The 13,188-nt window shown below is 44.7% G+C and overlaps 1 protein-coding gene across 1 annotated transcript; it reads left to right on the plus strand.

The window, feature by feature from the left end:
- Positions 1 to 263: 263 nt before the first annotated feature.
- On the plus strand, positions 264 to 12,016 carry LOC115141444 (neutral amino acid transporter B(0)-like). Its single transcript, XM_029680325.2, has 8 exons — positions 264 to 938; positions 6,509 to 6,551; positions 6,941 to 7,009; positions 7,155 to 7,321; positions 7,600 to 7,833; positions 8,030 to 8,224; positions 8,452 to 8,586; positions 8,804 to 12,016. Exons 1-8 carry the CDS (start codon positions 409 to 411, stop codon positions 9,039 to 9,041), a joined length of 1,611 nt encoding a protein of 536 aa, XP_029536185.1. The 5' UTR covers positions 264 to 408; the 3' UTR covers positions 9,042 to 12,016.
- Positions 12,017 to 13,188: the final 1,172 nt, after the last annotated feature.

Consider the following 13,188-nt stretch of genomic DNA (forward strand, 5'->3'; position numbering starts at 1 on the left):
TTGTGTCTTTACTTATTTGTCCATTTGAATTATTTTATTTGTGCAGTCATGGTTTAGAAAATGTAAGATGATATTGCTCCCCTTCTATTTGATTTTAGAATTATTTTGGTATTAGGACAGATGGCCTAGAAAGGTTGTTTGAATAGGTAATGAAATGGGCACGTCACCAACCTGCATGAGCCCGCCCTCTACTTGACGTTACCAGGCATTTTCCCGGCGCTGGTTGGGTTATAAATTACGGGCTGAGAGGCGCAGCAACTCACCGGAGTCATTTCGCTACAATACAAGCTACAATATTACCTCCAACGGCTACACTAACAGATCCTATAGTCAAACGATCTTTGACTATCATTTTCTCTCTCCATATAATTATTTTGTTTAGGTGTTAAGATACACTCAGGGCGCACAATGGCAGAAAAGATCAACATGGACGGGAAGGCATCCAACGGAGAGGCGCATCAGGATGAGCTGGTAGCCAACGGATTCGGCCACAATACGTGTTCCAAAGAGACAACAACGGAGAAAATCAAGAGGTTAGTCATGGCCAACTTTCTGGTGATTCTCACCGTGGCCGGGGTGATCGTCGGGGTGTTCATCGGACTTGGCGTGCGCCACATGGAGCTGAGCAGGACACAGATCCTCTATGTGGGTTTCCCTGGTGAACTGCTCATCCGGCTGCTGAAAATGATCATCATTCCCTTGGTCGTGTGCAGTCTGGTGTCCGGGGCGGCCAGCATCGACCCCAAAGCCCTGGGTAAGCTAGGCGGCTGGGCCATGCTCTTCTTTTTGGTCACCACCTTAATTGCGTCAGCAATCGGGGTGATCATGGCGTTCATCATCTCCCCCGGATCGAACACCGGCTCCAAGCCGATTTTGTTGGATGACGGCGAGCTGCCCCCGACCAAAGAAGTGGTGGACTCATTCTTGGACCTGATCAGGTAAGATTCAATTGTCCGGCAGTGGCAGGGTGGTGATTTAGGCTAAGCAAAATGGGCAGAGAGGTTGATGTGACATAGCCATTTGGGGGGTCGTTCACTGAAGTGGCTGCGACCTTGCCTTGTTTTGTAGGCGTTCTTATTTGTCACAATGACTAAATGCACACACGTGGCAGACTCCCTCAGCCAGCAGCAAGCTAATGAGCCCACTGTTTGAATTTGAGTGGGGTTCTTTGTGATGTTGCTTTAATCTCCCAAATTAGGCATACATTTCCGCATATGAATTAGAAAACCGAGCCAAGCAGTCTGACTGCAAGTTTGTCTTAAACTTGTTGGCCAGTGCTCTCGTGCTGGGTCAGTACAAATAAGGTCTCTTGACATTCTGAAAGAGGGGACTGTCAGTCCTTCTTTCTGGGACTGTTGTCGCCATCCAGGTTCATTAATAAAGGCACCGTTTCCTCAACCGGCCGGGGTTCAGTTTGCTGTGCGCCCGGAAAATAAAATCGTAATTTATGCCTCTGTCAAAACCAGATGAGGAAAGATATCTTGGACATTCCGTTCTTTCTTGGTTTACACACTTTGTCATGCTTTAAACAAAACAAAGTTTTTTTAAAAAGAGGGATGATGCTGTTCTCAGAGACAGACAACGAAATGATTGCACAGTCTTTGCTTGTAAGCACACTTTCCTGAAACATTTCACAACCCCAGTGCGCCAAGAAAAAAACCCTATGCTCAGAATACTTTTTTCCATTCCTAGGGGTGACACACTAAGAAATACTGTTCTACATTATCTGTCTTGCCAGTCAATGAACAGTAATGGATGTTCAAACCGAATCAGTGGGCAAAATTATGGTTGTGTAATTCTAGTTTTATTACAATGTACACCTCTACTGCTTTGGTGCCCTAAAAGGCTCAAGCACACTGATCATACACACCTCACCATGTCGTTGGATTTAGTAAGGAAGTGGTGAACAGTTGGTCACCATACTCAAAATCTCCTACGAATGTGGCAAATTCAGTGGCATTCTGCATTGAGCCCCTTACTACTACGATATCCTAAAACAAAACGATTTACAAATGATTTACTGGACCTTGGTTGTCTTAACCCATCTTAAGACGCTGATGTTCCAAAGCATCAGGTTGCGTTTACATAGTTACCCCTGACGGTGACTGTTGACAGGGGGGGAGGGGGGGGGTCATGCTACCACAAGAAGCTAGCAAACCATGTGACCCAACTCCCGCCCACCGCTCTGTACTAGATCAGGTCATTAAGCTAGATTAGTTAGAAGTCTTAAAACCTAAACATCTTGCCAATCATTTAGCTGTTTACATGTTATGCCACAATGGGATAAGAAAGAATGGCCTATTCTCCCGAGCTTGAACTGAATTTAAAGGACCCTGTGTTTTCAGTGGGATTAGAAACACGACTAGACCACGCTCCATCTACAGAGAAGCTCTCCTGGTTTTTTATTATAAAAAGAGCCCCTCAGGATATTTACATTCATGTTGGAGGCCCATTCTTCACGCAACCTTAATTAGGCCCATGTCTGTTGCTTTGGGTTCATAAGAGACACTACACATGCTTCTCTTTAAGTTAAAGCCATGCAGCCAGACTCCTTGATATAGACTAGTATGGGTTGATGCCAGTTTCCACAAGCAACTTCTTGTAAAACAATTCTTGCTTGCTCGTTTATAAATGACACGTTTTTTTTTCAGTTTTTTTTCCCAGTCAGTTGCTCTGTTCCTCCTGGTCCAAAATTCATTGTGATCAACCTCCATCGAGTCCAGATCCCTAGATCCCGGTCCAGGAAAACCGTTAAAGCCAGATTACACGAGTGGGGGGTATTGGGGCAATGAATATTGTTAATTTATAATCTTTCTATGAATGGGATTGTAATTCCTTAACCTATAGTTGTCATTATGACATAACTCTCTCTTGCATAATAGGATCTACAAGTTGAAACCTGGGTGGTCTCTCCTTCCCAGTCCAACGCATAAGGAATCCACTCGTTTCTAATGCATTGTGCGCCATTTTGATATTAAAAAATGAAATGCATTGAATCAGACTTTCTTGGATGCGCGTGGCTCTCGGCAGGGAATCAATGAGAAAGGTTGTCAGTTTCGTGAGGACACACACAGGCCACAAAGGATGATGGTTAATTGTGCAGCTTGTGTGACTCATGTGGCTCATTTGAAGTGACCACTCTCTTTCGGGTTCCCGTTTTGGCAACAAGCCGGGCCGAGGAGCGCTTCACTACAGCGGAAACGAGGAGCCCTTTAAAGCACACGCACGCTCGCACACGCTGTCTTTCACTCCCTCCTCTCGCTCTCCTCCGTTCTCTCGCGTACATATGAACACAATATCACAAAAAGTTGCGGCGGGTTCTCGTAGTTACAAATGCCCTCAATAACTTACTGGCTTAAACCGGTCCTGAGGTTAAATAAATGTCATAAACCAACTGAAGAGGAACAAGGCATCAAATTTCCCGACCGGGCACGATAACCCCTCACTCCCCTTCACTTCCTGTTATACTTTGCTTATCTTATCTCCACAGGAGGCTGGTGGCACGTTCATTTGGTAGGACGGGCTTGTGGTAATAGCTAGAGCAATATTAGTGGAATGGGGTCAAACACATCACACATGGTTTTGATGCCATTCCATTTGCTCCGTTTCAGCCGTTTATTATGAGCTCTCCCTCCACTGCTTATCTCCACCTGGCTTTCATCCATTTGCTTTCCCACTTGTCAGTTCAGTGCTTTGTTCACAGGTGCCCCTATGCAGGCAGTGTTGTACTTGTTAGTCTATAACCCTGAGACGAAACACAGAGACAAACATACAGGACAACGGGCCGTAGCTGTTCATATGTAGATGGCATTAAGAGCCAGAGAGAAGGGCAGTAGTACTATTCATTTGGATTTGAATGGGGGATCATGTTAATACCGCTTCGGGACAAAGAAAGCTGGAGGTAAGGTATCAGGCGTGTTGCATCAGCCACCCTCACTGGCCTGCCCCCCACCCCTCCTCCCTGCGCTCTCTCTCCGTCTCTGTGGCATTTAGCTCACCTCCCTGAGCAGTATTTCAGGAGTGACTGCAAGGGTGTCTACCATCTGCGTCAGTTAGCCACGTACAGCCAGGAGGGACCCATGGGTTCTCATAGGTCTAGAGGTCCAGGATGGGGTGTGTTTTCACACTGGTATGTAAATAAGGTGCCGCCGTAATGGTTGCCACGTTTCACACGCAGTCGCAGATCCGGTTTGACCAGGTAGAGGCGGTCTCGGGTGGCCATAAAAGCGACATGTCAACAACCCTGAATGGCTGCGGTCTACGCCACCCAGTAGGTTGTAAACACGACACGCCCATCACCATGCTCCACGTGTACCCAGAAGATCAGGCAGGCTGTGTCGTTGTGACCCTTTTGCTCATTACTCAAACCCCATGGGGATGTAAATCTAAACACCGATATGCAAATGCCGTATCAACTTGCTGTTACGCAAGTGTGTACACAGCATTGATGGCAAAATGTCAACTGCAGAACTTTTGCAGTAATATGACATGGAGACTGATGGCGTCTGCGCACATCGCATTCCAAAAGTGGACCCTGACCGAGAGGGGTTAATGTTTTTAAATGAGTGCTGTTGCACATTCACAGTCGTTTAGTGTTCATGGACAGAGCCTCGCTTTGAGAGGAGGGAGTGCCTCAATTAGGGATCTCTGTAGGACTGTAGTAGGGAAGGAACAAGGCAGTGACTTACTGACTAAGAATGCAGAGAATGTCGGGACTGGAGATGCACAATGTCTGAAAACGAGAGAAGCCTTCCTTGGGTCTTTGGCATAGGTACGGCTGTTTTTTTTGTGTTTTTAGGGTGTGTCTTAGGCTTACACCTGTAGCCCTGTTTGTTCTCTTTTTCTGTCTATTCTAGCCGTGGCTATGCTAATTTAGCTCTAATGGCTGTGGTGGCATTGGGTTGTCATGACACGGCATAACAGGAAGAATAAATAGGGAAATGGAGGGGGTAGGCGGAGTCAGCCTGTTACTAAATATAAACTGAGATGTGAGTTTTGGGCGGGCAGACTGTTGTGCTGCTCGGGGCGTCAGGGGGGAAATCGGACAGCCACGTTAACGTCTTTACTTCCTGTTTGCGCGGGAACCTTCAGAGCGGTCGAGAGGGCATTTCCTTTCCCTGTTTGACCAGGTCCTGCAACAACTCATGGAAATATATTTTTGTTGTTGTTGAGTTGACAGGGTTTGTTACTGATACGGTTTCAGGGCAACTTCTGTCTCGGGTTATTCTATCCTCGGTCACATGGTGCGATAGCTTAAATCCCACAATGCATTGTTTCCTGTCCCGCCCGGCATGTGTTCAGGTCAGAAAGAGATACAGGATAAAAACATGAAAGAAGTTAATCCCTCATTACTCTAAATCCATATGGATTTATTGACTAAGAGGGAAGGGCGGGGGGGGGGGGCTTAGTGCTCTGAGGAGACTTTCCCACTATGTTCGCCAGTATGTGGCTTTAAGGGTGGTACAGCAAGTCCACTGAGGTGTGTACTGTATTGTAGAGCAGTCATCTGCCCACCCCTCTTGGCAGGTCTTGGTTTGGACCTGTAATCCCAGCAGCAACAGTTCTGGGGGCAGTTGGAGGATTAAAACACTGAAACGCTCCCTGCTATTTCCTCATCACTCGTGGTTGGCTCCCTCGTGAGGCGTTTTGTGCCCAAGGTTATAGGCATTGAGTTAGCATAAAGGCATCCTGGAAAGATCGCTTAGACGTTAGAACAAGGAGTTCAGTTAGTGGTTGTATCCCGTGGGTTTTACCTTTTAGTCACAGACCTAGGATCAGTGTACCTTTCCCAAATTCCATTTTTGGAATGAGATATATATATATATATACATACACCCATTTGATTCTTGAAGAATTTCATTTATACATTCCTCATGAGTTTAGTTCAATGGTTGTACCCCAGCAGAAACCAAAATGTAAGCGTATTTTACAACGTAAATGTAAACAAACACTGAATAGAATCAAAGCATGGTTAAAGCTGGTCAGTTCTTGCATCCATAGCTCTGTATGCATTTGAGTGGATACATTTCTTCAGCCCCATCCCATAGCTTTTGAGCAATGAGGCGCGAAGAAAGCTTAGTTCTGGTTTCAAATGAGTTTTCCAGCTTAAGTGGTTAAAGCTTGAATCCTTAACTGTGACTGCAGGTGAATGTCTCATGGCAACTTCTACCTCTTGTAGCACACTAAAGGGCACAGGGCTGCATGTATACTGTTACTCAGCAGAAAACAAAATACATTTTTAGCCCTGGCTAACAAAATACATTTTTAGCCCTGGCTAACAAAATACATTTTTAGCCCTGGCTAACAAAATACATTTTTAGCCCTGGCTGTCACACACCTGCAGTAGCACCTGTGTCCCTCAGCACTGATTTGACTGAATGTTTCGCTTTCTGAAAACCCCAACATTTTAGTTTCTAGCTGTGGTTTCTGATCATCATCATTAGGGTCACTGTAAGCATAGCTGGTGCCTGTGTAGTGTACTGAATGTGTCTCTTGTTCTCTCTTCCAGAAACATCTTCCCCTCCAACTTGGTGTCTGCTGCCTTTCAGTCTGTGAGTATCCTCTTATATCACACGTATAATAGTACGAGCGAGGGTGAGAGTAACCGAGACTTGAAGGAATAATCCACTCAAACTATCTTTTGGTATCCACCCCCCCCCCTGGAATTTTCGAAAAGCAAATGATTTGTGATTTACCACAAAACGCGTCACCATGATGTAGCAAGTTACAATTTTCTTTTTGAAAGTCTTATATCTTGACAACTTGATGGCTGACATGTAAAACGTGTTGGGACTGTATTAACAGTGGACTCATTAAACAAATATGTATGTGTGTGGATTATTCCTTTTTAAGGCTTTTTTGGGGGGGGGATCCACATAATTAACTAAACAGAACATGTCTTTCATCAGTGACCTAATGAACAATTCTCCTCTGTCTGCAGTACGCTACCAGCTACAAGTTTGTGACCAAGAATGGCACTAATGGCTTGCCCAACATCACAGTTGAGAAGGCGAGTAGACTAAAATGCCAAAATGAGTTGGAAATCTATATAGGATGTCACATTTGACTTTCTAATACCTACGGCTGTTGACTGTTTGAACGTGTCTAGAAGGCATCAGTCACGCTGACCTGAGATATTGCGTGTGTGTGTTTAGGTTCCCTTTGGCATAGACCAAGACGGTATGAACATCCTAGGACTGGTGGTGTTTGCCATAGTGTTTGGTGTGGCCCTGAGGAAGCTGGGAGAGGAGGGAGAGATCCTCATCAAGTTCTTCAACTCCTTCAACGAGGCCACCATGGTGCTGGTGTCCTGGATCATGTGGTAAGGGAGTCCTTTCCCCAGAAACACTGTCGGGAATAGATGTGGGAGGGGACACACGCGTGATGAGTTTTGCCAACCCCGCATTTGTTATCTTTCACATGTCAACTCGTAATTGTTAGGATAATAATATGGTATTTCAGTTGCGTTTTTCAAGGGCCCAAAGTCACTGTTGTATTGGTACTAGCATCACGTGGTAATATTGATACATATATTTTTTTTAAATGATAATTTTCGTACTTTTATTGTATTTGCGGTAACCCACCTCTCCCCCTCTCCAGGTATGCCCCCCTTGGAATCATGTTCTTGGTAGCAGGGAAGATCGTGGAGATGGAGGACGTGGGAACGCTGTTTGCCAGCCTGGGCAAGTACATCGCCTGCTGTATCATTGGCCACGCCGTCCACGGCCTGCTGGTCCTGCCGGGCATATACTTTATCATCACCCGCAAGAACCCCTACACCTTCCTGTGGGGCATCTTCACCGCTCTGGCCACAGGCTTTGGAACCAGCTCCAGGTACGGTTGTAGTCACTAGATCGCCATACTAGAGTTGATGGTAAGCCTTAATTACTCTTATACCAGTGTTGCTCTTATACCGTGCCAAAAATGCTCAACTCCATTACTCTGCAGTTCAAATACAACTATTCCAATGCTATGTAACATGTCACCAGTTAGTATACGACTAGCCCCTCACACGCTCCCTCTCTCTCAGCTCTGCCACCCTGCCCCTGATGATGAAGTGTGTGGAGGAGAACAACGGTGTGTCGAAGCACATCAGTCGTTTCATTCTGCCCATCGGGGCCACGGTGAACATGGACGGTGCAGCGCTCTTCCAGTGTGTGGCGGCCGTCTTCATCGCTCAGCTCAACAGCATCCCGCTCAACTTCATCCAAGTCTTCACCATCCTGTGAGTACCGCTCCCTCTAGTCCGTTTGATTCAATCCAGTCCGATTCAGAGCGGCAGTTGTGTTTGGTAAAGCGGAGCAAACTGAAATGTAGTAGCTACAGTATATATACACTCACACGTACAAAACAGACTTGTATAAACCTTGGGTCAGACTTGCTAGGCTGAGTTTTAGGAAAGGCTGTGCTCTTGAGTGACTAATTCTCCCGTGTGCCCCCGCCCTCTGTCAGAGTGACAGCCACGGCGTCCAGTGTGGGAGCAGCAGGGATCCCCGCTGGGGGCGTGCTGACGCTGGCCATCATCCTGGAGGCAGTGGGACTGCCCACCAACGACATCTCCCTCATCCTCGCCGTCGACTGGCTCGTGTGAGTACCTCGTGTTGACTGCAGTTCTATTGGAACAGCTCCTCCATCCGTCAAGGCCTCTATAATGCTGTCGTATACATGTCATAAAAACCATGACCGTTTTTGTGTCTGCTTCACACACTTGACACAGCATTGACATGACGTAGTTATGGATACGGTGGAAGAACCCGGGTTTGGTTTGGTTTAACCGTGATCGGACAATTTCTCTTGTTTCCAGTGACCGTACCTGCACCGTTCTGAACGTGGAGGGCGACGCCTTCGGAGCCGGGCTGCTGCAGTGGTACGTGGACCGCTCTGCCAAGCCCGAGGAGGGGGAGGAGCTAAACGAGGTGAAGATGGAGGATGACACGCCCGCCGTGCCTGAGCACTCGCCCCTCATCGGGGAGAAGGAGAGCAGGGGTGCGGGCGACGAGAAGGCGGCGGCTCGCGGCTCTGAGAAAGAGTCCGTCATGTAGATGGTTCACTGCCGTGTCATCGATGGCCCTCCGTTTGACCCCTCAATCTAGCCTCTCCATACGTGACCCCCTCATGCAGAAAGGAGGGGAGAGGACCTTTTCTGACTTCCATTCATAGACGATTCCTCTCCTTGTCTTCTCTTTCTAAGAGAAGACTAAGAGATCCAGGTTGGGGGGAGGGGGAAGGAGAGTGTGAACAGAGGCTGTTCAGATTTTAACATGAACTTTTTTTCCCCCATTGATTTTTATAAGGACTCTAGTTTGGAATCCTTTGCCTCCAATTTTTAAATGTTTTATTTATTTCTGCTTTGGTTCAGAAGAGCTGGCCTTGACCTCCTCTCTTTTTAAATATTTTTGACAAAATGTATAACAGCAGGCAGACTTGAAGAGGTAAATATCTCCCTGTATTCTATATCTATTCCCATGTACAGTATGGTTCTTCTGCGTATGAAGTAGCCTACACTAATTATCTCACTGCACTCTGTGAGAGTAGATGATGAAGATTCCTATGTTGTTACATAAGATGCACCAAATTAAGTTTAAATCCTCAGTGATGTTCCACTGCTGGGGAAAAAGGACCTTTCTGACACGAGCTCACTGTAAAATCACACACACTAATGTGGCCTCTGTTCAATGCTTCTCATCTGTTACTGTGTCATTGCAATTAGTCAGTCCGGGGCTCGCGTCTATGCCAAGCACAAGAGGGCCCCCATGTTCTTACAATCTCCCGTTTTTGCACAGTCCAAACTTTTTTACAATGTTACAAGAATGTGTGAGAGGTTTTGCCGTAGAGAGCCCCCTCTAGTAATTGAATAGGATATGTCATAAACTCTCTCAGTTCCATAATGGGACAAAATGGCAGCCATCTTGGTCAGGGAGAAATTCAAAACCAGTCTAATTGGAATTAATGGCAGTAGAGGCATAGGTGATGCATTTCCTGCTTTTTCTCAGGCAGGGGGGGAAGAGTAAAGCATGTGATATATCAGAAATTGTGCTATAGAAATAATGTCACCCTGAATTATTGACATATATTATACAGGTTTTTCTGTATACATATCCTCTAAAATATATGTAACGAGACCATAAATGTCTCAGATTTTGTTTTCTTGGAAAGTGCTATTATATGATAGAATAGCAATACTTGTTGCATTTATGGTCTTATCATCAACTGATTTGAGCCAGTGTATGGTATGGCTGTGGATTGACTGTATTGTTTAAATGGAATATTCACAGTTAATTAGATTTTTTTTTTTTAATAGAATCATTCCTCAAACTAACTAGATAGCTAATACACACATTCAGTGCAGATCAATCATTTTTGTTTTACATTCTTACCACAGTGCTGGCAAAACATAGTTGACCAACATGGCTGACTTTTGGACCTTGATAAGAAGGTTGCATGTCCTATGTTTTTTTTTTTTTTGTGGCTTAGGACTTTTCGGGAGAAGCGTAGGAAGATGAGTGGGGTAAGTCTCTGAGGCAAATGAATTTATAGAGGGAAGAAATTATGAAATTCAAATTGTCTCTGACAAAAGTGTATTTTTAGAGCAATTGTTATTGGCTGTAAGCCATTTATCAATTTGTGTTTTATTTCATTGCTTTTAATGGTCTCCAAAGCAGAAGAGGCCAGTAGGAACATACTCTGGCATTATCCTCTTTTTGTGTCCGTTCTACCGTTTTAAAATTGTCTCCAAACCGGCTTCCCTTCGTCAAGTGAAGCATGTCCCTTACCGAAACCATTGGCACACCTTTAAAAAATATATTTTTGCACTTATTTAAATGATTTTACAGTATTTTTGCTAGTTATTTGATGTTTTAATCATTTGTTGGTAATAGCTTTTTATTCTCAAAAGATGTTTCTTTTGTCCAACGGTTATTTGTTTGTGTGCGTATGTACCTACTACTTCTGTTCGGCTCTTTCCCCGTTGCGGTTAGTTCATGCAGTCTGTTCAGACAATGTGTCCTGTGGTCTGCTCATTTGTAATACCCATCCATCCAGCGTTGATTAGGGTCAGTCCATACCGCTGAGAGGAAATCCATACGTGTCTGTCACTGCCTGTGTTTTGGTTAAAAAGCTGAGGGATTGACCTGGATCAATTCGAAGCAAGAGTATGCAAGGACTGACCATCCATGATATCAAAATGATAGTTTAAACTATGTTTGAGGCTGTACAGTGTTTGTCTACAAATACTTAGTTTGGAGTATACAAAGCTTTTATTTTGGGGTTCAACAGTTGAACTAAGCTCATGAGCATTTCTAAGTTATATTCTTCAAGAATCAATGGGTACACTGTGTCATTAATTTATACGTCCGAAAATGTATGTAGCAACTAAGGATTCTAGCTTGAACAATTCCTCACCCTTTCTCTGAAGATTTGGTTTCCTAACCTCACCGCCTGTATTGAAATGATACGCCCCCTATCGTAGGGCTTGAATCAGTTCTCGGGTTATCCAGCCTTCACCGACATCATCCGAAGCTTGACAATGAAGACTTGCCCGAGAACAACGCAACGAGCCGCCTGAAAACGTGCGGCGAGACCGCATTTGCGCCAGTACGATTTAGCACTTTCGAAATAGAAGCATTTACTTGGCCTGTTACTTGAGTTCCAGTTCAACATTTACGTTGACAACCATTTTCCGGAGCAAAAAAAAAAAAAGTATCGATCTACTCTCTGAGCTTATTTATTTTAGGGACAGTGATTTACAAAGGTAAACCTTCAATAGTGGACATACTAGCAATATGCTGGTTACCGGGGATAGTTTGCAAAAAGAAGGCTACAAAAATACAGTGTACTGTATCAGCCAGGTTGATATCTCGTTTGGAACAATTGTCTTGAAGGCGCAGCATCCTATTTTTCAGATGTAAACATATATTTTTATATTGCAAAACCACTTTTGAACCTTTGGTTCCGTAGCGTTTTCTCCCTGCTGTCTTTCTATGCAATGCTGTAAATAAATGCTTATCATTCCACAGGATCTTCGGAGTGACGTCACCACGTTTGTGTTTGTGAGTGAGTCAGCGTGTGTCCAGATATGTGTGGTGATGGTGGATGGGACTCAGAATGACACACATACACAATCCATGTCTCAATTGTCTCAAAGCTTAAGAATCCTTCTGTAACCAGTCTCCTTCATCTTCACTGATTCGAAATTGATTTTATTTACAAGTTATATCAATAAGGGATATGATAGCTTCACCTGCATTCACCTAGTCAGTCTATTGCATTTTGTACACAGTATATATATGACACATTGTGAATAGGCCCTCCAGACAAGACATGTTTGTTAGGTAGTAGTTACTGGCGATGCCCATGAACGAACACATTACACAGACTACCTGGTACTGCATCCAGCCTCCACGAGGTGTTGACGGAGAGGCCTGTAAAAGAACGTCCTCCTATTCATTCTAATGGAACTTCAGACTTTCCCAACACACACAAAATGCAGTCACCAACATTACAATATTACATCGCCTACCTGGGTCCCACACTAACCGGCGCAGAGGGGTTTCATGAGGTTCAGCGCTATATGGCCCCTTCTGTCAGTGGAAGAATGGCTGGCATTAGGTTTTACAACAGGGGACATTTAGGGTAAATTGTACTACAGTAACATTCCTGGGTCTCCTATTAGACCTGATCATTGTTCTTCTGTTAGCAATGTAACTTTACACACCTCCCAATTGAATTCAGCCAACGGTTCTACTTTACATCCCGAGGGAAAGAAAGAAGACAGAGGTATATTGAGTACACTGAAGTGTGTTCTGGTGTTCTTGTATTTGTATTTAGCTTATCAATATAGGATTCAGAAATGCAATTTAGTTGGATAGATTTTGTCAGGGGGATTTTGCAGCTAGTGACTTTACCACGGCAATATTCACAAGTTACCCATTCAATGTCCACTACATGCCGCCTCTCATTCAGAGGTGGCTAGACATGGCCAAGGAGACGGTGCAAATGTTAAGGCTCTTCTGCCACCTGCTGGCGAGACAGGGGAGTTGCATACTAAATCCTGCTATTTTTGTCAAAACCAAAGAAAGCTTTAGGCCCTCCTGGTAAATGAATTTCTTAAATGATTCCTGAAAAACTGGAATGTATACAAAGCTGTCTCATCAAAGCCATACACCTCAAATGACAAAACACAAATAGCAG

The sequence above is a fragment of the Oncorhynchus nerka genome, linkage group LG14, assembly GCF_034236695.1.
Source record: "Oncorhynchus nerka isolate Pitt River linkage group LG14, Oner_Uvic_2.0, whole genome shotgun sequence".
In the NCBI taxonomy this organism is placed as follows: Eukaryota; Metazoa; Chordata; class Actinopteri; order Salmoniformes; family Salmonidae; genus Oncorhynchus; species Oncorhynchus nerka.